The following is a 26,929-nucleotide window of genomic DNA, read 5'->3' on the forward strand; positions in this document are numbered from 1 at the left end:
AAACAGTTATTTGCTGTTATTTCATAGACCCAGTAGATAAAGAGAAGATTGTGTGTGACCCTGTAGATAGGATGAATGCGAATAGTTACTTCTGTTATTTCATAAACTTAGAAGATAAGTATAGACCATGTGTAACCCTGAAGATTGGGTAAGATGTGAGTACTTGTTTCTGTTTCTGAACAAGAATGTTAAAAACCTCAGTAGGGAAAAATAAAGACAGTGAGTAAACTTCGAAAGGTAGCTTGTAGAAAAGAAAAAGGTAGGCTCGAAGACATTAAGAACTTAAATTGAAGCTGAAATAACATTCTACAGAACATTATGCTCATTAAAATTTCCAACTAAGTAAACTAAGGTGCATGCAAATTCTGCTTTAACAATCCACGGTGCATAAATCATAACAGACGTGAATAACTTTGTATAGAAATATCAATGTATAACACTAGATGCTAGGATGTTGTAGGTCAAAAAAAACGCCATAGTAAAAGTCCTAAACCGAAATTGTCGTTAGAGAATTCTAGAATTCCAAAACAATAGTGGAATAGGGTTACAAATCCCCAGCAAAGGAAAACCTTGAGCATACAAGCATAGTTGTAGTCAATATCCACAAAGGAAATATATAGATGAACAATCAAGTTTATTTCCGAAAACACTTACAAACCAGAACCTCCAAATCGAGGGTTTCTTCATATGTCATTAAACTTACAGTTCCTAACCGCCAAATCTTACATTAAACACTTTACAAGTAAAAACAGGAAATTACAAGCTAGAACATAAACAATGGGGGCCACAACCTCTTACAAAAATCTGGCTCTGGGCCCTTAAATATTTACAGAGTGCAAATAACCGCTATTGAAATTACAGTCCGAATTCATTTAACGAGGATAAATCTAAAACCCTTTTCCAGAATTAACCTAAATCCCTCCGTAACTGCTCATGCATACCCGGTGATTCCTTGCTTATAGATTGTGGGGTCTGGTAGATTGGGCAAGGGCTCCAAAAGCTTCAACAAATGAGCATGAAAAGCCCTGGCAAAACCTAGAGAGGCAAAGCAACGAAAATTAAGTATTAAGATTAAAAATTAAAGGAAAAAGGGAAAGAGGAAGACGAATTGCAGAGAACTGTAGCTAGCTAAGGGAGTGGAAAAACATACCTGACCGAGCGATAATAACCCACCAACAGCACCCGAAAGCAAGAACATCAACGATGGACGATCTACGGAACAGAGGAAGGCCCTCAGACTCCATGGTAAAGTAACTAAGATCAAGAAATAAACATGCCACAGAGGGAAGGCATGAACAGACAAAGTCAATCACTTGAGAGGCATCTCAAAAAAGAGCCGAAGCCTAACCCTCTACGTGGAAAACACAACAAATGACCGGCCTCCATGCCATGAAAGAGCTTAGACTGGCGGGCATCCATCTCCACCGTTAAGTATGCCGGAATACCGTCGATGAAGCACACTTACCTAAGCACGGAGAACAAGTTGTGTTCCCGCGTTTCTAGGGCAGTCAGCGGCCCAAAAAGTTATAAAGTTCATACATGCAACTTGAATGCACTTTGGAGCAAATAAACCTTATACTGACATAATATGATGGGTCTGTAGCATCAAGGCAATGAAAACCGTATACCGTAGTCCAACAATATACTCTGAGATTATAACTGTAATTGTAAAAAAGGATGAATACATTGATTGGCTCGTTGAATGGTAATATACATATTAATGTTAATGTTATTGGCTAATAATTAATTTTTTTTTTGCTTATGGGTTTGTGACATTAACGCAATTCAATTTGCCTCCATGTCCACTCTAGTGGATTAATTCTTACAAAGTGTGATGACCCCGTAAAACATGTAATTATGAAATGTTACTGTGGTAAGAAGTTAATGAGAATTGTTAATTACTTTTATTAAATGAGATTATTATGAAATGAAATATATATTTTGAAAATGCTGGTAGCCTCCTGGGGGGAGGACTTCTAAAGAAAAGGAAACAGTTATGAAACTGAAAAAGAAACTAACCCTTCACACAGGAAAAGTGCTGGGAGGGAAACCTCTGTGCTGTGGTGACAGACAGAGGGAGAAAATTCCAAGAAAGGAAAACAAGAAGGAAAGAGGGTTAAGTCTGGTAAAGACCAGATAACCCCAGCACGCAGGTGCTAGAGTCTTGTTGAGGGCTGCAGGCCTGCAAGACAGCTCGGGGGGAGAATCCAACGTACTGATGGATCTCAAGGTTGGGTGGATAAGAGCAATTATGTAAAATGCAGGTGAACTTCTGGAGCGTTAACTCCTGTAGCTGGTAGACTAGGTACGAATTATTCACCAGATTCAGATTTCCGTTATCAGTATACTGGGTGTATAGAAGGAAAGTAGATGAATCCAAGTCTCTGTTGTTAACTAGAGGTAAAGAATGTTTAATATTAGAGACAGTTTCTATAAGCATTAGAACTGGTTATTAAGGCAAAAGAACAGAGACCATCTACTGTATGCATTGCATGCTAACTATATGAAAATCGATGCATGTTAACTATATAGAAACCGATGCATATTAACAGTATAGAAACCAATGCATGTCATCTGTATAGAAACTGAAGCATGTTATCTATATAAAAACCGTACGAGTCCTGGAGAACCATAACAGTATGCCGAATATTTAAGTGCATAATATAAAGATGCATTAAACCCTATAACAGCGGGAAGATTCACTGAAAACTATAACAGTAGAATGATTTATAGAAAAATCCGAACGGCAAAGAGAATTATTGCAGTTCTAGAGCGAACAAGAAAAACATATTGAAATAGTACTGTTGTTCATAGCATACAATGAAGCCGTAACAAGGGATGTAGTCAGACCCTGTACCAAGGGTTTACCTTTCATTATATTCGAGAACAAGTATAAAATCATCACTGTGTTATCACTCGCCGGAACTCATTCGGCTCAGAGTACAGGGGTTGATACTATTATCCACATAAAGGCGACATGGTGTCACCTGGTAATAGAACCCTGCTGTGGTAAACGGCCATGCAACCGCCGTAATATAAGTCATGTATAATGAGCAAATATATGACTGTTACCATAAACCCTTAAATAAAACAAACGCAACTCTGTGAACCAAAGGAAATACGATAACCTCTAATATAAGACGAGCTCAAATATGTCTTTGAGTCAATATTATATGCGTATAAACAAGACAGGTCACTAGTGCCAACTGTATCAGATGAACAAATTTATACATCGTATTCAAAGGAATATATATTAACCTTATGATAAACAGAAACCCCGATGGGTATAATGACAGTATGATTACCCAAGTGTCCAGAGAGCCGAAGAAGACTCTCATTCCTCCATAAATACAGACAAAAACTTGTGATTCAATATTCAACATTTTCGACAATATGAGAAACAGAGAGGAGTAAATATCCTGAGTTCATTGAGTCGATTCGGTCCCGGCTAGGAGGCCGTGGACTCTTAAATAAACATACATACAACCCTAGCATATTGCCAAAATAGATACTTAACATAAGATTGTATAAATCAAAGAGAACGCAGGTACCGGCATGGAATGGCCGACCGCGTTTCGAATCCAGGGTTTGTCCGAGTGAAGAAACCCTGAGACATTAAAGGAAAACCGCCATGAGGAACTCCTCAGGCTAAGAGAATCAACATAAGACACACTGCATAAGAATAAACCCTCACCCATCAGGTGGAAGCGCAAGCTCTGCATCAATTTATGATGGGGTAAATACCTGGAAGTGCCACGGTCGCATATTCGCTTCTGGAACGGCTGAAGGATCGTGATGTAAACCCCTGACACAGTGAAAGAATTTGAGATTAGTTCATGACTGAAGTATCCCAGAACTAATGAACCGGGCAGTAAACAAAAGCACTGTACATATATATATATAAATCCAAACAGCTGAGGAAAGACCTGTAATCGGCGGGCTATGGTCATTGAAATACCTGGAATAGCGTTGCAGACCTGGTAGATGATGCGAGGAAGACACCGCCGAGCTGAGTAGTACTCAGCCTCCCGAAACATGTGCAAATGAACCGAATGAAGTAGCTCAGTGGTATATTAATCACCACTAAACCCTTGGGCTAATTCAAGCCCTTAAATCTTAACATGCAATCCTCACCATTCAATCGACTGGGAGCTTGGCGCGTAAACTCTAGCGTTTCAACCAAGGAATCACATGGACTCAGCACGACACTAGCCACTTGGCGAAGGTAGGTGAAGTGAGTTAAGATTACGCTCACCACCTGGAGCTGGAGCTGGCCGGAGCAGCTACCGGTGATTGCAATAACCATTAACTTAGCCTTTAATTTCGTAAAGGTTGCCAATTGGGTCAGGTAACATTAAACCAAGGGAGAAACCTTATTATAGCAGGGTTGGTATACGTATATGTAAATATAGCAGTGGAGAACGATGCCTTGCATACATATTTATTCTATGATCGGATGGATGAATAGTAAAAGTAATAAGTTCTGTAATATTTTTTAAAATTTTTGTATATTGTCGATGGGTCGTGACAATGTGGTATCAGAGCAGAGGTTTCAAAACTGTGGCCTCTGGAGCAGTAAGATCCAGCTGCATGGAAGATTATCATATAGTACATATATGAGGAAGAATTAATTCAGCTAACTGATTTTCTGTTTATTAATTAGGAGATAAATACAGAAACAACAATCCGCTAACAGTCAACAATAAAGATGGAGGAAATGCAGGGAGCTGACGGTATTCTTCGGGAAAATCCAGAGCTGTGGGTACAGCTTGGTGCAGAGACACGCAGTACCAATCTGGCGATACTAGAAACTGTTCGAGAACTGAAAAGTGAGATGGCACGTTTGCGAGAAGACAACGCGCGATTGACAGTGGAGCAGGAAAGAATATTGAAGAGTTTGTCGGACAGACAAAACCCACCATTAGCCAATCCCAGTGCGGAACAGCAAAGGGGAACTGAAGAACGAAATTACCCAACTGCACCTGAAATTTCAGAGGAAAAGGAGGACCATTCTGATAACGTACTGGAACAACAAACCTCAAAACGACAGAAAATGGAATTACAGGGGGAATTCCGAAAAATTAAACCTCCACATTTCGATGGGGAACAAGAGGAAGCAGCAGAAGCATGGTTAATTAACATGAACAAGTATTTCCAGTTGTATGAGTATGATCAGAATCTGAAGGCACGGCTGGCCATCTTCCAGCTACAAGGCAAGGCAACCCTGTGGTGGGAAGAAACCAAGATTGTAAAAGGAGTAAGTGAGCAGAACATAATGTGGGAAAAGTTTCAAAAGTACTTCAAAGAGAGATATCTAACTGAGAAAGCACAGGAATTCCATGATTTACGGCTAGGACAACAGTCTATGGACGAGTTCATTAACCGCTTCACTTCCCTGCTTCGCTACGTGCCATATATTAAGGAGGAAAAGGCCAAGGTGCAGAGATTTGTGAGTAGTCTACCTGCCTATATAAGGGAACGCATTGAGTTTGATAATCCCAGAACAATGGATGAGGCGATTCGTAAGGCAAGAATCTGTTACCAGCAAAACAAACAGAAAGGAGACATTTCAAATAAAAGATGGAATGAAAGAAAGGGCAACAGAATTGCTGGTAATAATAAAGGGAGTCGCAGTAATGGCAGCAAGGGTGCTGGTAAGGGACAGATTAGCAGAAATGTAGCAAAGAGTACCTTTCGGACTAAACCAAGTGAGAGCAGAATCAGTGAACCACCTGCCAGGTCAGACCTTGAAGGGATGACCAGACCTCCAGTCCAATGTTGGGGTTGTGGAGGACCGCACTATGTTAAGAACTGCCCTCAGCGTAAAGGAGTGGACCAAATATCTCAGATCCAAGAAGCATCGACTGTTGGGGAAGTGGCGCGCAGCGTGCCAAGAATTAACGCAGCCTTGGATGACCGTCAAGCGGAATACCAGCCAACCATGGTGGAGTTTGAAGGTAAAATTTCAAACCTTTCTATAGCTGTTCTTATTGACCCAGGAGCTACTTTAAGTTATGTTAGCCCAAAAATAGTAGAACAGTGTAAGTTACCTTCTGAAAAGTTCAGGAGCCCATGGCTGGTACAGCTAGCCACGGGAGCTAAGAGACGAGTCTTAGCCAAAATTAGTAACTGCTCTTTCAGCATAGCTGGACAGCCAATTACAGCAGATCTGAATGTACTTCCATTGGGGTCCTACGACATCTTGATTGGTATGGATTGGCTGGAGAAACATTGGTCGTTGGTAAACTGCAAGACCAAAACCATTTATTACAAGGATGATTTGGGACAGCAGCAAGAGTTGCAGGGGATTAAACACCCTGTACAGATCCGACCTATCACTGCTTCCCAGTTAGCTAAATGTCTCAGAAAGAAGTGTCAGATTTACGCTATTCAAGTTGGTTATGCAAACCAGAAAGACAAAACATCTGCACTGGATAGCATTCCGGTAGTACAGGAATTTGTGGATGTTTTTCCTGAAGAGGTACCAGGACTGCCCCCAAAAAGGGATATAGATTTTACTATAGAGTTAACACCAGGGGCAGCCCCAGTGTCACGGGCACCGTACCGAATGAGCGTGCCCGAGTTAACAGAATTAAAAATGCAACTGCAAGAGCTGCTGGATAAGAATTATATCCGCCCCAGCGTGTCACCGTGGGGAGCTCCAGTGTTATTTGTCAAAAAGAAAGATGGAACTCTCCGTATGTGTATAGACTATCGTCAGCTGAACAAGCTCACGATCAAAAACAAATACCCCTTGCCTCGGATTGACGAACTCTTTGATCAAGTGAAGGGGGCAAAGGTATTCTCCAAGATCGATTTGCGATCTGGTTATCATCAGATCAGAATTAAAGAAGAGGACATTGCCAAAACCGCTTTCAGAACACGCTACGGGCATTACGAATTTGTGGTGCTGCCCTTTGGTTTGACCAATGCACCTGCCACCTTTATGTGTTTGATGAACAGCGTGTTTCACAGGTTTTTGGACAAATTCGTGCTGATATTTATTGATGATATTCTGATATATTCTCGTTCCCATGAGGAACACAAAGAACACCTTAGGATGGTGTTGCAAACTCTTCGGGAACACCAGCTATATGCTAAGTTTAGTAAGTGTGACTTTTTCAAGGAGGAAATCCAATATTTGGGCCATGTGATTACTAAAGAAGGAATAGCAGTAGATCCTGAGAAGATAAGGACTATTATGGAATGGCCCATACCCAAGGATGTAGCTGATATCAGATCCTTTATGGGACTAGCGGGCTATTACCGAAGATTTGTGGAAGGGTTCTCAAGGATAGCCTACCCTATCACGTCCTTACAGAAAAAGGGGAAGATATTTAAGTGGACCCCAGAATGTCAGCAGAGCTTTGATCGGTTAAAGCATTTACTCACTACTGCACCCATCTTGAGTATAGCGGATCCTAATAAGGATTACGTAGTGTGCACCGATGCAAGTAAGGAGGGTGTGGGAGGAGTATTAATGCAAGAAGGAAAAGTAATTGCGTATGAATCAAGGAAACTAAAAGATCATGAGCAGAAATACTCTGCTTACGATCTAGAGTTAACAGCAGTTATCCATGCGCTGAAAATGTGGCGACATTACCTCTTGGGGAGGAAATTTCTGTTGTTAACAGATCACCACAGTTTGACCAATTACTTCAGTCAACCTACATTGAATGCAAGACAGGGTCGTTGGGCAGATTTCCTAAGTGGATTCGATTTCGAGATTAAGCACTTAAAAGGCAAAGAGAACCGGGTGGCTGATGCATTGAGTCGGAAGGTGCAGTGTTTGTGTGAACTTTCAGTTAGCAAGTGGCGGAACTCTCTGTTTGAGCAGATTAAAACAACAGCAATTCAAGATGCTGAATACCAACAAATAAAACAGCAGGTACAACAATCAGTTAAAGAAAAATTACAGCAAGGATATACACTAGACGATGCTGGAATGCTGTATTTTAATAAGAGATTATATGTACCTGACTCGAATGATCTTAAGAATCTAATTTTGGATGAGTTCCATACCAGTCATTACACTGGCCATCCAGGATACCAAAAGATGGTCACTGCTCTTAGGAAGGAATATTACTGGCCTGGAATGAAGAAACAGGTGGTTGAGTATTTGGCGCGGTGTTTGGAGTGCCAGCAGATTAAGGCAGAACATCTGCATCCGGCCGGGCTATTACAACCTTTGCCTATTCCGGAGTGGAAATGGGAAACCATTTCCATGGATTTTATAACCGGTTTGCCACGAACAAAGAAAAGCAATGATTCCATCATGGTGGTGGTTGATAAGTTAAGTAAAGCCGCACACTTCATACCAGTGCAGTCCACTTATAAGGCGGTGCAAATTGCTCACCTTTTTATGCAGAATGTGTTCAGACTGCATGGACTGCCGAAGGTAATCATTTCAGACCGGGATGTAAAGTTTACATCCACCTTTTGGAGGACGTTGTTCGCTGAGTTAGGAACACAGCTGAACTTTAGCACAGCCTACCACCCGCAGACCGATGGTCAAACCGAGCGAGTAAATCAAGTGTTGGAAGATATGTTGAGGGCGTATGTGATGCTGAAACCAAACCAATGGGAAGAATATTTACACCTGGTTGAATTCGCATATAACAATGGATATCATACCTCGACACAGTTAAGCCCCTTTGAGGTTCTGTATGGACGAAAATGCCGCACACCCTCAAGTTGGGGTGGACCTGAGGATAAGCTGAGTTTGGGTCCGGAAATGCTTAAAGAAATGGAAGACATGGTGAAAAGGGTGCGTGCCAATTTGAAGGCTGCGCAGGACAGGCAGAAAAGTTTTGCGGACAGAAAAAGAAGATTTAAAGAATATCAGGTTGGTGACCATGTGTTTGTGAGGATCCAAGCCAGAAGAAGCACACTGCAATGGAGCGGATGTGCCAAGCTGGCTCCTCGGTACTTTGGACCTTTTCAGATCTTGGCTAGAGTGGGGCCGGTGGCTTACCAACTCGCCTTGCCAAGCCATATTAAGATTCACAACGTTTTCCACGTTTCTGTTCTAAAGAAATATGTATACGATCCTAAACATGTGATCAAATGGCAAGATGTTCGGGTAAGAATTATTTCCGTTGTTTGAACATGCAGATATACTCAACAGAAACTGACTAAAGGTATTGATTGTCTGCAGGTCGAACCGGAAGGCGAGGTTCTGGTCGAACCACAGAGCATTCTCGACCGGAGAGAAGTGCGGCTGCGGAAACGGGTTATTACCCAAATTAAAGTGCTGTGGCAGCACTATGGGCCTGAGGAGGCTACTTGGGAAGACGAGGAGCTTATGAGGAAAGTTTACCCGGACTTATTTGAAGGGAATAGACATCGGGACGATGTCCAATCCCAGGGGGGGGAGATGTGATGACCCCGTAAAACATGTAATTATGAAATGTTACTGTGGTAAGAAATTAATGAGAATTGTTAATTACTTTTATTAAATGAGATTATTATGAAATGAAATATATATTTTGAAAATGCTGGCAGCCTCCTGGGGGGAGGACTTCTAAAGAAAAGGAAACAGTTATGAAACTGAAAAAGAAACTAACCCTTCACACAGGAAAAGTGCTGGGAGGGAAACCTCTGTGCTGTGGTGACAGACAGAGGGAGAAAATTCCAAGAAAGGAAAACAAGAAGGAAAGAGGGTTAAGTCTGGTAAAGACCAGATAACCCCAGCACGCAGGTGCTAGAGTCTTGTTGAGGGCTGCAGGCCTGCAAGACAGCTCGGGGGGAGAATCCGACGTACTGATGGATCTCAAGGTTGGGTGGATAAGAGCAATTATGTAAAATGCAGGTGAACTTCTGGAGCGTTAACTCCTGTAGCTGGTAGACCAGGTACGAATTATTCACCAGATTCAGATTTCCGTTATCAGTATACTAGGTGTATAGAAGGAAAGTAGATGAATCAAAGTCTCTGTTGTTAACTAGAGGTAAAGAATGTTTAATATTAGAAACAGTTTCTATAAGCATTAGAACTAGTTATTAAGGCAAAAGAACAGAGACCATCTACTGTATGCATTGCATGCTAACTATATGAAAATTGATGCATGTTAACTATATAGAAACCGATGCATATTAACAGTATAGAAACCAATGCATGCCATCTGTATAGAAACTGAAGCATGTTATCTATATAAAAACCGTACGAGTCCTGGAAGACCATAACAGTATGCCGAATATTTAAGTGCATAATATAAAGATGCATTAAACCCTATAACAGCGGGAAGATTCACTGAAAACTATAACAGTAGAATGATTTATAGAAAAATCAGAACGGCAAAGAGAATTATTGCAGTTCTAGAGCGAACAAGAAAAACATATTGAAATAGTACTGTTGTTCATAGCATATAATGAAGCCGTAACAAGGGATGTAGTCAGACCCTGTACCAAGGGTTTACCTTTCATTATATTCGAGAACAAGTATAAAATCATCACTGTGTTATCACTCGCCAGAACTCATTCGGCTCAGAGTACAGGGGTTGATACTATTATCCACATAAAGGCGACATGGTGTCACCTGGTAATAGAACCCTGCTGTGGTAAACGGCCATGCAACCGCCGTAATATAAGTCATGTATAATGAGCAAATATATGACTGTTACCATAAACCCTTAAATAAAACAAACGCAATCCTGTAAACTAAAGGAAATACGATAACCTCTAATATAAGACGAGCTCAAATATGTCCTTGAGTCAATATTATATGCGTATAAACAAGACAGGTCACTAGTGCCAACTGTATCAGATGAACAAATTTATACATTGTATTCAAAAGAATATATATTAACCTTATGATAAACAAAAACCCCGATGGGTATAACGACAGTATGATTACCCAAGTGTTCAGAGAGCCGAAGAAGACTCTCATTCCTTCATAAATACAGACAAAAACTTGTGATTTAATATTCAACATTTTCGACAATATGAGAAACAGAGAGGAGTAAATATCCTGAGTTCATTGAGTCGATTCGGTCCCGGCTAGGAGGCCGTGGACTCTTAAATAAACATACATACAACCCTGGCATATTGCCAAAATAGATACTTAACATAAGATTGTATAAATCAAAGAGAACGCAGGTTCCGGCATGGAATGGCCGACCGCGAATCGAAACCAGGGTTTGACTGAGTGAAGAAACCCTGAGACATTAAAGAAAAAACCGCCATGAGGAACTCCTCAGGCTAAGAGAATCAACATAAGACACACTGCATAAGAATAAACCCTCACCCATCAGGTGGAAGCGCAAGCTCTGCATCAATTTATGATGGGGTAAATACCTGGAAGTGCCACGGTCACATATTCGCTTCTGGAATGGCTGAAGGATCGTGATGTAAACCCCTGACACCGTGAAAGCATTTGAGATTAGTTCATGACTGAAGTATCCCAGAACTAATGAACCGGCAGTAAACAAAAGCACTGTGCATATATTTATAAATCCAAATAGCTGAGGAAGAACCTGTAATCGGCGGGCTATGGTCATTGAAATACCTGGAATAGCGTTGCAGACCTGGTAGATGATGCGAGGAAGACACCGCCGAGCTAAGCAGTACTCAGCCTCCCGAAACATGTGCAAATGAACCAAATGAAGTAGCTCAGTGGTATATAAATCACCACTAAACCCTTGGGCTAATTCAAGCCCTTAGATCTTAACATGCAATCCTCACCGTTCAATCGACTGGGAGCTTGGCGCGTAAACTCTAGCGTTTCAACCAAGGAATCACGTGGACTCAGCACGGCACTAGCCACCTGGCGAAGGTAGGTGAAGTGAGTTAAGATTACGCTCACCACCTGGCGCTGGAGCTGGCCGGAGCAGCAACCGGTGATTGCAATAACCATTAACTTAGCCTTTAATTTCGTAAAGGTTGCCAATTGGGTCAGGTAACATTAAACCAAGGGAGAAACCTTATTATAGCAGGGTTGGTATACGTATATGTAAATATAGCATGGAGAACGATGCCTTGCATACATATTTATTCTATGATCGGATGGATGAATAGTAAAAGTAATAAGTTCTGTAATATTTTTTAAAATTTTTGTATATTGTCGATGGGTCGTGACACAAAGGGATGACAATCTTACCAGTGCAAGTGAATAAATTGGGTTATGGGATGTTTGGTTATGCTTTTCAATTAAAATTGCAATAGTTTACAGTAATAACATGCCCTGTAATGTCAAATGCGGGAATACCGTGCCTTTTCAACAATCCGAAATATGATTCCAAAAATATTAACCAAAGACGTCACCCTTTCTCGTCATGAAACATATAAATATTGTTTCAACTGTGGTATTTTTATAATTATAATTAAAAATGTTAATATAAGGATTTTTATCAAATTATTTTCGCTTTTTATTTCACAATTTCACCGGTTAAAATTAAATCTGTAAGTTATTGCACCAGTTAAATTAAATGTTTAAGTTATTTTACTACAAGGGTCGTAATTATATCCATGATTTTACCATCCATCTCGATGATCAGTATTCTAGCTTGTTACATGTTGTATTTTGATTTGAAATTTAAAGTTTTTACATATCTCGGGATAAATAAGTTGAATAAGTTAAAATTTTGAAATGGCACTAGCTTTGTAAAATGGTCTTATCGATTTTCTATGGGTGGTTTAAAGTTATTATGTTTAATAAAATTTTGAAATAGTTTAGTTTAATTAATATACAAAATGATTTTTTTTGGGCGGTTTAAAGTTATTAGGTTTAATAAAATTTTGAAATAACATAGTTTAATTAATAAATAAAATGATTTTTTAAAAATATTTTTTATTAATTTTGTTCAAATTTAAATAATAAAAAATTATAATCTTGTTCAAAATAATATCATTTTATTTTTAAGAAAAATAATATTTTATTTTTTAGTTAGATTATATCTTTCAAATTTACAATCAACATAAAAATAACACAAATGGATAAGCTAGGGACATGCAAAAAGAAAAAAGAGAAAAAATTCATCTTTACTGGACCTTGAGGTTATTTAAATTATATAAATTAGACTCGTGGATATATGAATAATAAAAATATTTATATTCCCTGGAGGAAATGCATGTTATGATTCATCTCAATTTTAAAAGCAAGTCATAAAGTAGAGTTACTAGCATTGATGCTCATACTAAATCTTAATCTTTCTCGTCTATTCTTTTTTGGATGTTTGGATGAGCTATGTTATGATTGATCCCAATTTTAAAAGCAAGTCATAATGCAGAGTTATTAACATTGATACTAATACTAAATCTTATTATCTTTCTCATTTATTTTTTTTAGATAACCCAAATGGGTGAAGCGTAATCTTGGGTGCAAGCAGAGGAAAAGAAATAGAAATAATTCTGAAATTGGAATATTTTTTTTTGTTCAATTCTACTTCTGCCAAAATATCTAGAAAAAAAACAAAAACAACAAGAAGAAAAGAAGAAAAGAGGAGAATTTCTAAAAATGACTTGATTTTTAATAAAAATTATCGACTTTTCTTTCTATAAAATATCAATTTCCTATATGTATAAATTTTTCTTTTTATAAAATATCAATTTCCTATATATCAATTTTCCTTTTTATAAAATATCAATTTCCTATATATCATTTTTTCCTTTTTATAAAATATCAATTTCCTATATGTGCATTTATGTATTAGGGAAAGATTTTACATAAATAAATTTTGAAATTATTTTAGATTTAAATTTAAAAATAACATTTTGAAATTATTTTAAATTTAAATTTAAAAATAACATAATTTTTAAGAAGAAGAAATGAGTGTAGATTTTTTTGAGAGAATTTTATAGCGAAAGTTTTTAATTATTCAGAGAAAATAAAGCAAAGATGGAAAAAAAAAATGTTTACCGTATATTATCCAAAACAATATCTACAAAACTTTTTATATCAAATTCGAATTGGGTAACTATGTAATTAAGAAGCCATTGCCAAATGACTGCGATTTTTATGGCATCAGTGTTACGAGGTAATATGAGCATCACATGCACCTAAATTTTCAGAAGAGTACAGTGATACTGAGATATATAAAGTGGTTATGAATCGTAGACAAGAGAGTATCGATTCATTTATTTAATTCATACTAGCGTATGGCAAACAACACCAGAGAAACTGGTCGCCACCATATATTCTACTTCTTCCATTCTTCAAAGCTTATTTTTGATCGGTCACTTGTCGCTGCTACGATTCTTCTGGGCTTCATTCAGCAATTTTGCAAGTTCCTGCAGCGATATTCCAGTTGTCCCCATGTCCGTGGTAGTCGAAGACTTCATACAAAGGAAAGGCAACCAAAGTCAGTTACAGTGCAGAAAAATAAATTGGCGATGATTTTCAATTTAAATCACAAGACTGTGTACTAATAATAAACATGATGGTAGTAAATTAATAATGGGTTAAAGTGATTTTTAATAGATAATTGTGTTTAGAGGTGTATTTTACAGTTTTGTATGTTGGTGATGTGTAAGTACTTTGTATTTTTAATAAAATAATATTAAAAATAATAAAATTTAATGTTTATCTAAAACAAAAATGAAAATAACCATATAAATAAAAAATTACAATAAAATTGAATATAAAAAATTTAAAATCTTACTCCAAAATCTTTTAATGTTTCTTTTAATTAAATATTTATAAAATAAATCTTTAAAATGAAAAACCATATAATATAGATGTATAAGAAAAATCTAATATTAACATTAGAAGATTAATATCAATACAAGCTTATGTCTATAATTTTGTTATCATGCTATGTAAAAAACATCTAATATTAATATTAAAAAATTAATATTAATACAAGCTTATATCCATCTTAACCAGGATCTATCAAGAGGGATCAAATATCTTGAAATACAAATCTCTTTTACTTGAGATACAAATCTCAGTTATTATGAAAATAGACTTGATCCCTCTTAAAACTTGATAGATCTAAAGTTAAAATAAATCTATGTTAGTAAATAAGATGGAAAATCAGTGAATTAATTATTAAATTTACATGACCCTAAATAACTAATAATTAATTATAAGATAAAAAAAAAAAATAATTTATTACATCATGCTTAATATTTAACGGGATATATACTTACTTTACGCTCTGCTTTGAAGACTGCATTTAGAGCTGTGTTGTGAACCATGGCAGCTTTTAGCAGGCCTGTCACCTGTACCCAAATATTAACACAAAAATGGTTATTTGTTTTAAGGTACCTAATACCAATCTGTGAGTGCCATGAGTGAGAAAAGGTGCTATAACAAAATTGAATACCTCGTTGGGGCCAACTGTGACATTCTGCTCTTCCAGTTCCGTCGGCTCCTTCACATCGAGTTTATTCCACAACTGAACTATTGTGGCAGTGGAACCAGATGGAATTACACTTAAGTCGTCTGTGACGAAAAAGTTGACAGTCTTCTTCACATATCCCGTAGGACGTACTGAATCTTTGGTAGCTGCGAGGGGGTTGTCCTCCAACTTCACTTCACAGTTTATCGCACGCCCGCAGGAGGAACAGTTTACAGTCCCATTTTGGGTGCTGAGACCGTGTGTACCGCTGTGCCCTGTACGGGGGCACACATAATACTTGGAAGCTGGAGCTGGAGTAGAAGATTTAATGTTCAATGTGTCACTGGTGTAGGTTGCGGAGAAAACCTTTGGGTCTAACAAAACCGCTTTGTCACCTTTCATGAACGACGGAGAGAGACTCTCCACGCTCTTATAAAGATTTGTGATGCAGCAAACTTTTGTGTCATCCTTCTCCTTATTATCCTTGGACACCAGCGCCTGCTTGGCAATGGCCCCAGTTGGCAGTACGAGAAAACTGAATAGCAGATCAACAAAATCCTTCCCTGCTTCTGCGTACATTATCTTGCCACTTCTCTTACTGACCATCAGTTTTATGGTGATGGAATTAGCAGCCTTAGGCTTGGCCGTAGTTTCAGACTGGTCAGCTGCCATGGCAATTCTCTGCTGCTTCTATGCTTGTGTCTGATGATATCTGTGACGATGTTAAAACTGCAATTAGTCATGAATTTAAAGAAGAAGCCCACCAAAAGCAGAATAAAGTTTCCAATCGGCACGTCAAATTATTACAGTTATTCGTTACCCATAATGATCGGCATATAAATCGAACAATCGAACGTGCCTTCACGGAAATTTATATTGCATCGACTTAGCAGCCTTACGACCCGCCGTGACAAGAATATTGTTTCTGATCAGCAAATCAGTTATCAAGTTGTTTATGATCTACCAGATTTGGTTTATCAAGTTGTCTGTGATCTACCAGATTTGACTTCTGGTTTGGGGAGGGACATTTAATATGTTGAAGTTATTATTTGAGATTTCATCTTGACTGGATATTTTAACATGTCTGGTTCTCTTAACACAGGGCACAACCACCACAAGATTGTAATAATAAGACTTACACCAAATTATAAAAGTTATTTGGTAGGTATATAGTGCTTTTTTCGCTAGAATATATTTAATATCAAATTTACTTGAAATTAAATAGGAAAATAAGAATTTATTGAAAGTGTATTTTATATCAAATTTACTTAAAATTAAATAGGAAAATAAGAATTTATTGAAAGTATATATATATATATATATATATATTTTTTCCAGTGGAAAAACTATCATAATTTAGTTGTCAAAGCAGTGAAGACAACTATTAAGGAGTAGTCTTTAAGTGAGATTTTTTGGAGTTTCTAACTGATTTCTAGATAGAATCCCGTTAAATTTATGATTTCAATAAATCCTTGCGGAATTGTAGGAAATAAAAGGGAAAACTTTCCAAAAAGTTATTACTAGTTATTCACAACTATTACTAGTTATTGGCAAATATAACCTAACTAATCACTCTTATTTAAGAAAAATCATGCCACCTGAAATGACCCTTAAGATATATGTTTGAATGATATGATTTCAATGTTTAAAAAAGAAATCAGCATTTGTTAGATAGTGGGAAACCTATCATAACTTAGTTGGTTTGTGGGCACAACGATCACTTGCTAATATCCACCAATGCAAGCTTACTCATCACTCTTACTCAAGAAAAACCATGCCACATGGAATAACCTGCTAGTGGCCCCGATCTTAGACCATTACCATATTACATTATATTTAGAAAACACAAACCCTTAATTAAAAAAAATAATTTTAAAACATACTCCATACAATTTTTTCAAAATTTTTATAATAAACATTTATTTATATATTTAAAATTTAATTTAAATAATAAGAAGTGAAATTTCATTAATAACTCTTGAAAACAATTAAAGTGGGCAGAGAGACATATCAAGTGGACAATCCTGATAGGAATTTATCCATTGTTACTTCTGAATTAAGTTTCGAACCTGGTTCTGTCCTTTTGATTGTACGATATTCCTACTGCCGAATCTCCACGCCACACCCTAAGGTGTTTCCGGTGCTTCGGGGATACACGAGAAGTGTGTCGAGCGCGCAATTTTAAGTGCTAATGAATGAGGTTCGGAAGAGGCTGGCATCTTTGACGATATTTAAATTTTAGGAATAAAAATTAAGAGAATAATATCTATAAAATAATAAAGTTGGAAAAAATTAATATTATTATTAATTTAATTGTTAATTTTATTAACATAAATATTATAATATATTAATTTTTTAAAATATTAATAAAAAAAGTTGAAAAGAGAGATTTTATCAATATTTTATTTAATATTTTGATCGAATTAAAAGTGTGTTAAAAAAATGATTTTTTTGTTACTATATATATGGTTAATATTATTAAATTATTAACATTTCATATTATTTGTGAGAATTGAAGTTTTCTCAATCATTTTATATTATTTGTAAAAATTAAAGTTAGGTACAAAAGATTCTATTCCTTCTTAATCATCTATATATATGAAAATAATAATAATCAAATAGAATAGTTAGCTCTATTATAATAATAATAATAAAAAAAAAAGAGATGAATATTTCATATATTATCTATTCTATATATGAATAATAATAAATGAGATGAGCATTCAATATATTATTTTTTAATTAAAAATGTATTTTTATTAAAAACTGTGTTAGAAAGTTTATTCTGCTTTTTTATGTTGTTTATTTTATTAGAATAAGTATCACACTTTTTAAATATTTTTTTTTTTTTTAATGCTAATGAATGAGGTTAAGAAGATATGGACATCTGAATAATATTTTATTTGGTGTTTTAGTTAAATAAAAAAAATTGTTTGATTAATGATAAAGATTTTAAAGAGGTTGATGATTGTTGTTAGTTTATCTTATAGTATTATGATCTACTTGAAATTTCTTTTTGTGATTAAGACATCTTTTAATTAATCATTTTTCTATATTAAATGCTATAATTTACTTGAAATTTCTTTTCGTGATTAAGACATCTTTTAATTAATTATTTTTCCCTATTAAAAAATATTAATATTACAAAAATATTTTTAAAATATATAAAATTTAGAATTATTTAAGTTAATAACAAGTATTTAATAATGAGTATTTTTAGAAAAGTATTTAAAAGAGATATTATAAAATATTATTAGTAAAAGAAAGAAAACAAAATATAAAATATATAGTTTTTTATAAATTTTGAATCTTATATATAAATAAAAGAGACTAACTCTATTTTATCTTTTTTAATTATAAAATTTACTTTTGTTTAAAATTTCTATATTTTATATAATTATAGTTTTATAGAAATTTTAATGATTAATTAACTTTTATATATCTACTAAAAAAGAATCAAGTTCTATTGATTATGAGTAGTTTGATCATTTAATGTTTTTATTAAAGAACTATTTCATACATTAAAAAGAATGAATTTTGATTAATAAAATACATCTATTAGAGAATTGTATCATACATTAACAAAATTTAATTCTAATCCATTCACTTGAAAAATTAATTAATAAAATAAATCGATATAAAAAAAGAAATAAAATTTCATTATTCATATAATCTCAATTTTTTTATTTGTATTTGTGTTTTGTTTATGAATAACTAAAGAAATTTAATTGCTTAAAGATTTAAAGGTTTTGAGAATGATGAACTATGATAGCAACACATTGGTGCACATTCCTCACACTTATCGTTATATCCATTGAAGCTATTAATGTGAATTGTGAGGAATTTAAGATCAAACTCACGGAAGAATTATTGATACTATTTCCAAAGGGATATTATTAACGGTTTTTGGATTCTCTTTTCAATAGTTTGGTAAATTAGGAGTAAGAAATAAAAATTGCAAATTTTCTGATTTTGACATTTCATCGGTGTAATGTAATGTAATTGTGTTTACATGTCATTACATGAACCTTGAGAGATTTGATTTTTCTATCTACACTGGATGCTTTGATGGGTGCATAGGGGACATATGGTGTTTGGAGTTGAGTATGTTAGAGTGCTTTATTAGGTATTTTATATTTTTGATAGACAAAATAATGATGAATTAGCTAGATCTGAAGTGGGATATATTTTATTGGGTTTCCCCCTCTCCTCTTCCAATTTCCGTTTCCCATTTGTGGAGTAAGAACTAGATTAGTGAATGTAATACATCAAATATTATTGAGGCCTAGGAGTTAGTGAGAAGGCTTAATATGGTCATTGCTTCTTGTACACAACCTAAATATGATCTCTTCTTTGTGAGAAGGATACACACCTAGTGCTCTTCACTTGTTACAAGGATGAAAACTTAGTGCTTATTGAAATTCTTGAATACAAAGTGTTTGATGAAATGCTTGACATCGAGAAAACTACTAGGGTGGCCTTTATCCAAGAGGGTTTTAATAATAGAGGTGTTAATGATCCCGTGGAGGCCTTTAAATTAGTCATTAGGTCATATGAAAGTAAGACTATCCTATTATAGATACAATTGTTAGAATATGTTGCATCCATTCAGCTAAAACTACAAAAAAGAGGGGGGTCTCAATGGCCTGAAAACACCTTTTATATGCTGGTAGGTAGTGGTACGATCATTTTTTCTTTCACATTATGAAATTGGTAAGGATTCGATGTTATTATTGGTTCTTCATCTTCATGGATATATGAAAACTCATTAGGGTACCATCTTAACCATTTTTTATTTTTATAATTGCACACAACAATGTAACCAAATCTAAAATCATCATAGTATATATAAATAAATCCACCAAGAATACAATATAAGAGAGCATGCCATGAATCCATAAATCATACACAATTACACCATGAAATCATGATAATCATCAATGCATAAATAAATCATACAAGAAAAATACTTGTAACTCTAAGCTAATTAGATTCCAAGAGCTAATCCAATGGTGCTCCAACTCCCACTAACCAATCTTCTACCAATGGTTGGGGGATGTTGGGGGTTGAGGGATCACACCACAAGGGATTCACTGGGGCAACAATACTATACCATGTGCATTCATATTGGGGGATATATAATGATGAAAAAGTGACATAATATATTGAGCATATAATAGGGGGTAAATGGTTTTTATATTGAAAGATATAAAAAATGAAGCTCAAAATTATTGAAAAAATTTAAAAATGTTAATGAAAAAATAGGTACCTACAATATCTAGTGAAAGTAAGGGTCTTTTAAATTGGGAAGGAGTATTGGGTTCATATTGGTAGGGGGTTAAATAATTTGATTTTTAGAGGTATTTTCTAATATGTAGTCAAATTAAGGGTATTGTTTAGTATGCCACAAACTCATGTGATATGTCAGAGGTTCATTGAGTGAATCCCCCATGGATCACACTAAGGGTCGATTTCCTTGCAACCCATGCAAATACCTTCACAATTGTTACCCCTTGAGTAGGGATCTTAGCTTAATGAGGTAAGGGAGGTAAGGGCATATAATAAATATCTATAAATAACTTATTCCCATAATAATTTGTTATGGGTGTAGGGATCTTGCTACCATTCAAGCATTGCACGCATACTCGTGGTTGGTTATGTAACATACCTAGTAGTGGCACCCTCAAAAAATAACCTACACAATTTCCAAGAAATATTACATATTAGATTATTAGCTAATTAGTTTTAGTGTGGTAAAGAGCCTCACTTGTAGCAATCCCAACCCCATGAGGTTATAGTGTGTAGGGATATTACTATTACACCCAACCCCTAGTGATTGAACCACACTTTAAAATGCCATCTTGTAATGGGCCCAAAAGAATGGTACAAGGAGATAGGAATAATATGAGCATAAGTAATCATAGTTGGTTAAGTATACTCCTAACCCTTATTCCACAAAAACTAGATTATAATAACTAATAATATGCTCTACCGAGTATAAAATTTCAAATCACACTTTATCACATAACAATGAGACATTCTCATAACATTTTGTCAAGAGTCATACAACCCCTCATGTAAGGCAAGAAATTCCTTATATATTCTTTCCAAATGTAACATATTCTCAAGTTTTGGCTCTTATCCTTTCCCCTTCTCATGCAAGGGTGAAATTGGACCTACAAGTGAATTTACATGTCAAGAATGTGATACAAGAAAGTTAGAACACTTTCACTTTTGCCTTTTTACTTGAGTGAAATTTGAGTTTAGTTTTAGAATGTTTTTCCTTTTCCAAATGTTTCCTAAGCTCTAGGACATGACAACCATCCTCAATGAGTTATGAACCTTTCTCTTGGATGTATTTCTCCATACTATCCACCAATGTATAAACCTGGAATAGACTAGTCCTTCCATGATAACAATGCATGCATGCATACTCACATACATACATTGGTATCGTGGAAGGTAACAATGGATTTTAATTACCTTTTCAATTGTTTGGAGAGAAAACCAAAAGATTGTTCATTTAATTGTGAACCTAGGGTTCATAGGGGAACTTGCGAATCATTGTGCATTGTATATGCTAGTACAATCATGTATGTTTCTTGAAGTTGTAGTAAGTAAATGATTATCATAGTTCAATATATACTGATGCTTTTACAATTCACCAAGTAATCTAAGCCACACCTTCAATCCAATCCACACTTGTAGGAATGTAAAGCACACTGTCTGATCTATGTTGCAAGAAAGTAAATCACTCTTGCAGGAAAAGTATATCACACTAGCATCTAAAGGAGACTTGCACAAGTGATGAGAATAATCTTTATTTTTGCAATTAATATGTAATTTCATGTGCAACATAAATGCATTCAATTACAAACCATTAACTCACAATTCTTATAAAGAAATTGAAATTGTAATCCAAATGCATAAAATAACTAATCCAAAAATAAAACATAAATGTTAATATTATGGAATCAAAATAATGTTAACAATAAAAAAAATTTACAACAACAAAATAGAAATGTTAAGATTCTAGAAATATAGTAACGTTAACACTACAACAAAGTTACAACTATGGGAGTTGCAGAAAAAACCCTAAATCATGCGATGCTACAATTCCTTCAAGAAATCAATTAGTGAGTGAATAAATATAACATTAATGCCTAAGTTATAGTAGCACACCTATAGTTTAGAGTTACAACAATGTAATCTATCGAAGTTGCAAAAAATAGTAATTTATCAAAGCTGCAACAATTAACAATTAGATTTGCAACAATATGAAAAATAAAGTACATACAAAAATTAATATTGAATAGAAATTAGAACTACAACCATGTTATGGATATAGATCGTACCTAACTAAGGATGGGCCATACATCCTTAGAAGAGGGAATGGTTAGAAAATAAATAAAATGCGATTTCTCAACACACCATTACTCAAACTAGAGAAATTGAATTGTAGAAACAAAATCCTTAGTTCTGATTACAAGCTACTAATTTCAAGCTTACAGGTTCTCTACAAATCAAGGATAATAGGGGTTTTTATACTAAATAGCTTCTATCTAAAATAAACCAAACAGGTGGATGGACATCCATGAAAACTAGGTTGTTCATCTTATTACATTTATTTCTTTAGAAAATGGTAAAAACATACATATACTGACTCAATTTAGCTGTGCGATAGGTGGTGGATAAATTAGATCATTTTCTTGGCCATCCACTTGTTTTTATCATTTTCCTACATTATAAAATGTTTTTTAACCCATCTGAATGGTCCAAAATTAATAGTTCAATAGTTGAATATCACATTAGCATAATAGACATAGATTTGTAACGCTATTACCAAGGCTGCAACAATGAGAAAAACAAAGAGTTGCAACAATCACACCATAGGGTTAGCACAAGTTGCAAAAATGATGTCAAGAATAGCATGAGTCACAATAGTGAAAAATGCACCCTAGAGTTGAAACAACAATGAGGAGTTGCATAACAGTGAATAGTTGCATCAACAATGAGGAGTTGCAACAACAGTGGGGCAACAACAATGAGGAGTTGCATAAAAGTGAAGAGTTGCAACAACAATGAGGGATTGCAACAACATTGTGGAGTTGCAACAATAGTGGATAGTTGCAACAACTTTAAAGACTTGGAGAAACAATGGAGAATTGCAACAACTGTGGTCACATCTTGGAGTTTCAACCATTGAACCTTGCCTAAGTAGAGAGATTTACAACACCTACGAGGAAATGCGACACTTATGCAGAGTTGCAACTAATATCAAAATCCTACGTTGAGTAGTACTTGTGCTGTCATTGAATCTTGTATGCCACTATTAATATAGAAAGACAAAAATTCTCTAAAAATGTGCCCTACGATGTGTGATGGTTACCTGTCTATTCTTACCTTTAAAATATGCATGTTAGGTAGAGCAAGCCCAATTCTTATGAATGTTAATGACCTGTAAAGGTATGCACTAATTCCCCCTAACCTAAAAATTACTAGAATAACTATGTTGTGTAATTATATGGGTTTCTACCCAATCAACATGGTTATTAATGTAAGACATAAATGCTCTCAACTTTACATCCCCCACAAAGCGATTGGGGTTCCAAATAGAATCATGAAATAACAAGACACTATGTTGATAGAGCTCACATAAGAGGTTCTTCTCCTCATTACTACAAGCATAGTAAGCCTCCAGAAATGTGGGTGGGCTTGTGATTTCAAATGGCTTACTAGTCATGATGGATTTTCTATGTAACATTGTGAATTTCTCTATAAAAAACATGTTCAATAGTTGAATATCACATTAGCATAATAGACACAGATTTGTAACACTATTACCAAGGCTGCAACAATGAGAAAAACAAAGAGTTGCAACAATCACAACATAGGGGTAGCACAAGTTGCAAAAATGATGTTAAGAATAACATGAGTCACAATAGTGAAAAATGCACCCTAGAGTTGCAACAACAATGAGGAGTTGCATAACAGTGAAGAGTTGCATCAACAATGAGGGGTTACAAGAATATTGAGGCAACAACAATGAGGAGTTGCATAACAGTGAAGAGTTGCAACAACAATTAGGGGTTGCAACAACATTGAGGAGATGCATCAATAGTGGATAGTTGCAACAACTTTAAATACTTGGAGAAACAATGGATAATTTCAACAACCGTGGTCACATCTTGGAGTTTCAACCGTTGAACCTTGCCTAATTAGAGAGATTTCCAACACCTACAAGGAAATGCGACACTTATGCAGAGTTGCAACTAATATCAAAATCCTACGTTGAGTAGTACTTGTGTTGTCCTTGAATATTGTATGCCACTATTAATATAGAAAGACAACAATTATCTAAAAATGTGCCCTACGACATGTGATGGTTACCTATCTATTCTTAGCTTTAAAATCTGCATGTTAGGTAGAGCAAGCCCAATGCTTATGAATGTTAATGACCTGTAAAGGTATGTGATATTTCTCCCTAACCTAAAAATTACTAGAATAACTATGTTGTGTAATTATATGGGTTGCTACCCAATCAACATGGTTATTAATGTAAGACATAAATGCTCTCAACTTTACATCCCCCACAAAGCGATTGGGGTTCCAAATAGAACCATGAAATAACAAGACACTATGTTGATAGAGCTCACATAAGAGGTTCTTCTCCTCATTGCTACAAGCATAGTAAGCCTCCAAAAATGTGGTTGGGCTTGTGATTTCAAATGGCTTACTAGTCATGATGAATTTTCTATGTAACATTGTGAATTTCTCTATAAAAAACATGTTGTAACATGGATAAGGGGCCTTGCAACTAATGAAAAATTCTACTGGTAGGCTAAGTTGTATTTTCTCTATTTCCAAACTATTGACATGCTTATCCAACTAAAAAAACTTCATATTATCTTATTTTTCTTCCTCCCATATATTCATGTGTGTTTCATAGAAAATGACCCACTTTTCTCTCATACTTTTGACAATTTGGTGATGATCCTTAAAGGGCATCACTCCCTCCTCATATGAAGCCAACAATTGGTTTAATTTTACTTCCATTGCATTCACTAATGCATACATACATACATACATATATACATTGGTATCATGGACGGTAACAATGGATTTTAATTACCTTTTCATTTCCTTGGAAATACAACTAAAAGAATGTTCATTTAATTGTCAACCTGGGGTTCGTAGGAGAACTTGCGAACTGTTGTGAATCATATATGCTAGTATAATCATGTATGTGTCTTGAAGTTGTAGTAAGTAAATGATTGTCATAGTTCAATACATAATTATTCTTTTATAAGTTTCCAAGTAATATAAACCACACCTTCAATCCAATCCATATTTCTAGGAATGTAAAGCACACTATTTAATGTATATTGCAGGAAAGTGAATTGCAGGAAAGTAAATCACTCTCGTAGGAAAATTAAATCACACCAACATCTAAAGTTAAATTGCACACGTGATAAGAATAATATTGATTTTTTGTAATTAATTTGATGTAATTTCATGTGCAAAGGAAACATGTTCAATTACAAACCATTAACTCACACTTGCTTATAAAGAAAGTGAAATTGTAATCCAAATGCATAAAATAACTAATCCAAATTGTTCAGGAAAACATATACGTTAGTATTATGGAAACATAGTAATGCTAACACTACAACCAAGTTACAACAACAAAATAGAATTGTTAAGATTCTAGAAATATAGTAATGTTAACAATACAACAAAGTTAAACAACATGAGTTGCAACAACAACCCTGACTTATGTGATGCTATAATTCCTTCAAGATATCAATTAGTGAGTGAATAAAGACAACATTAACATCTAAGTTTTAGTAGCACACCTATAGTTTAGAGTTACAACAATGTAATCTATTGAAGTTGCAACAATTAGTAATTTATCAAAGCTGCAACAATTAATAATTCAAAGTTGTAGCAATACTAAAAGTAGAGTACATACAAAAATGAATAGAAATAGAAATTATAAGTACAACTACATTATGGGTATAGACACTACTTAAGTAAGGATGGGGCCCTACCTCCTTAAAAGAGACAATGGTTAGAAAATAAATAAGATGTGATTTCTCAACACACCATTACTCAAATTAGAGAAATTGAATTGTAAAAACAAAATCGTTAGTTTTGATTAGAAGCTACTAGTTTTAAGATTGCATGTTCTGACATTGGGAAAATGAATTTTATTAATAAAACAAGTAAATTATCTAAAACAAAAATTATAAACTAGGGTAAATCTTCTTATTTCAAGGTTATCATGCAAAGTATATCCAGACATCATTTACTAGTTGGAATTAGCTAATTCCTAATGCTACACTTTCTTCTATAAGAACTAACACACAATCAAATAATAGTTGTCACTCTTCACACTTTTAGGAATGCAAATCAATCTCACTGTCAAACCCTCATTTTCATAAAAAATATTTTTCACATAATGTTGGAAATGAAATCACACTTGCAGAATAAAATAACACTCATTCATCAAGACCACCCTAATAGTAACAACAATTGAACAATGATAAAAACACATAGTTAGTAGGATCACTAGGGGAGTAAATATGTTGAAAAAGAAGCAATCTACATTAATATTCTGCAAGTTAAATTAACCAACAATAGAAATAATGTAT

The 26,929-nt window shown here is 34.9% G+C and overlaps 2 protein-coding genes across 2 annotated transcripts; both read right to left on the reverse strand.

The window, feature by feature from the left end:
* Positions 1–10,914: 10,914 nt before the first annotated feature.
* On the reverse strand, positions 10,915–11,582 carry LOC149221007 (uncharacterized). Its single transcript, XM_089387289.1, has 3 exons — positions 11,504–11,582; positions 11,293–11,353; positions 10,915–11,154 (listed from the first exon to the last, which is right to left on the reverse strand). Exons 1-3 carry the CDS (start codon positions 11,580–11,582, stop codon positions 10,917–10,919), a joined length of 378 nt encoding a protein of 125 aa, XP_089243415.1. The 3' UTR covers positions 10,915–10,916.
* A 2,541-nt stretch (positions 11,583–14,123) lies between these two features.
* On the reverse strand, positions 14,124–16,015 carry LOC149221008 (uncharacterized). Its single transcript, XM_089382888.1, has 3 exons — positions 15,261–16,015; positions 15,085–15,156; positions 14,124–14,268 (listed from the first exon to the last, which is right to left on the reverse strand). Exons 1-3 carry the CDS (start codon positions 15,945–15,947, stop codon positions 14,170–14,172), a joined length of 858 nt encoding a protein of 285 aa, XP_089239014.1. The 5' UTR covers positions 15,948–16,015; the 3' UTR covers positions 14,124–14,169.
* Between the last annotated feature and the right edge of the window lie 10,914 nt (positions 16,016–26,929).

Source organism: Pinus tabuliformis, chromosome Q, assembly GCF_031772625.1.
Source record: "Pinus tabuliformis cultivar Carrire ecotype Pingquan chromosome Q, CPIR1, whole genome shotgun sequence".
In the NCBI taxonomy this organism is placed as follows: Eukaryota; Viridiplantae; Streptophyta; class Pinopsida; order Pinales; family Pinaceae; genus Pinus; species Pinus tabuliformis.

Excerpts from the sequence above, each read along its gene's own strand:
- LOC149221007 (XM_089387289.1), bottom strand. The coding sequence starts at position 11,582 with ATGTTTCGGGAGGCTGAGTACTGCTTAGCTCGGCGGTGTCTTCCTCGC. Across the intron at positions 11,354-11,503 it reads GGTCTGCAACGCTATTCCAG|GGGTTTACATCACGATCCTT; the intron begins GTATTTCAATGA and ends TCACGGTGTCAG. Across the intron at positions 11,155-11,292 it reads TGTGACCGTGGCACTTCCAG|GGTTTCTTCACTCAGTCAAA; the intron begins GTATTTACCCCA and ends TTAATGTCTCAG.
- LOC149221008 (XM_089382888.1), bottom strand. The coding sequence starts at position 15,947 with ATGGCAGCTGACCAGTCTGAAACTACGGCCAAGCCTAAGGCTGCTAAT. Across the intron at positions 15,157-15,260 it reads TCACAGTTGGCCCCAACGAG|GTGACAGGCCTGCTAAAAGC; the intron begins GTATTCAATTTT and ends ATTTGGGTACAG. Across the intron at positions 14,269-15,084 it reads TCTTCAAAGCAGAGCGTAAA|TCTTCGACTACCACGGACAT; the intron begins GTAAGTATATAT and ends CTTTGTATGAAG.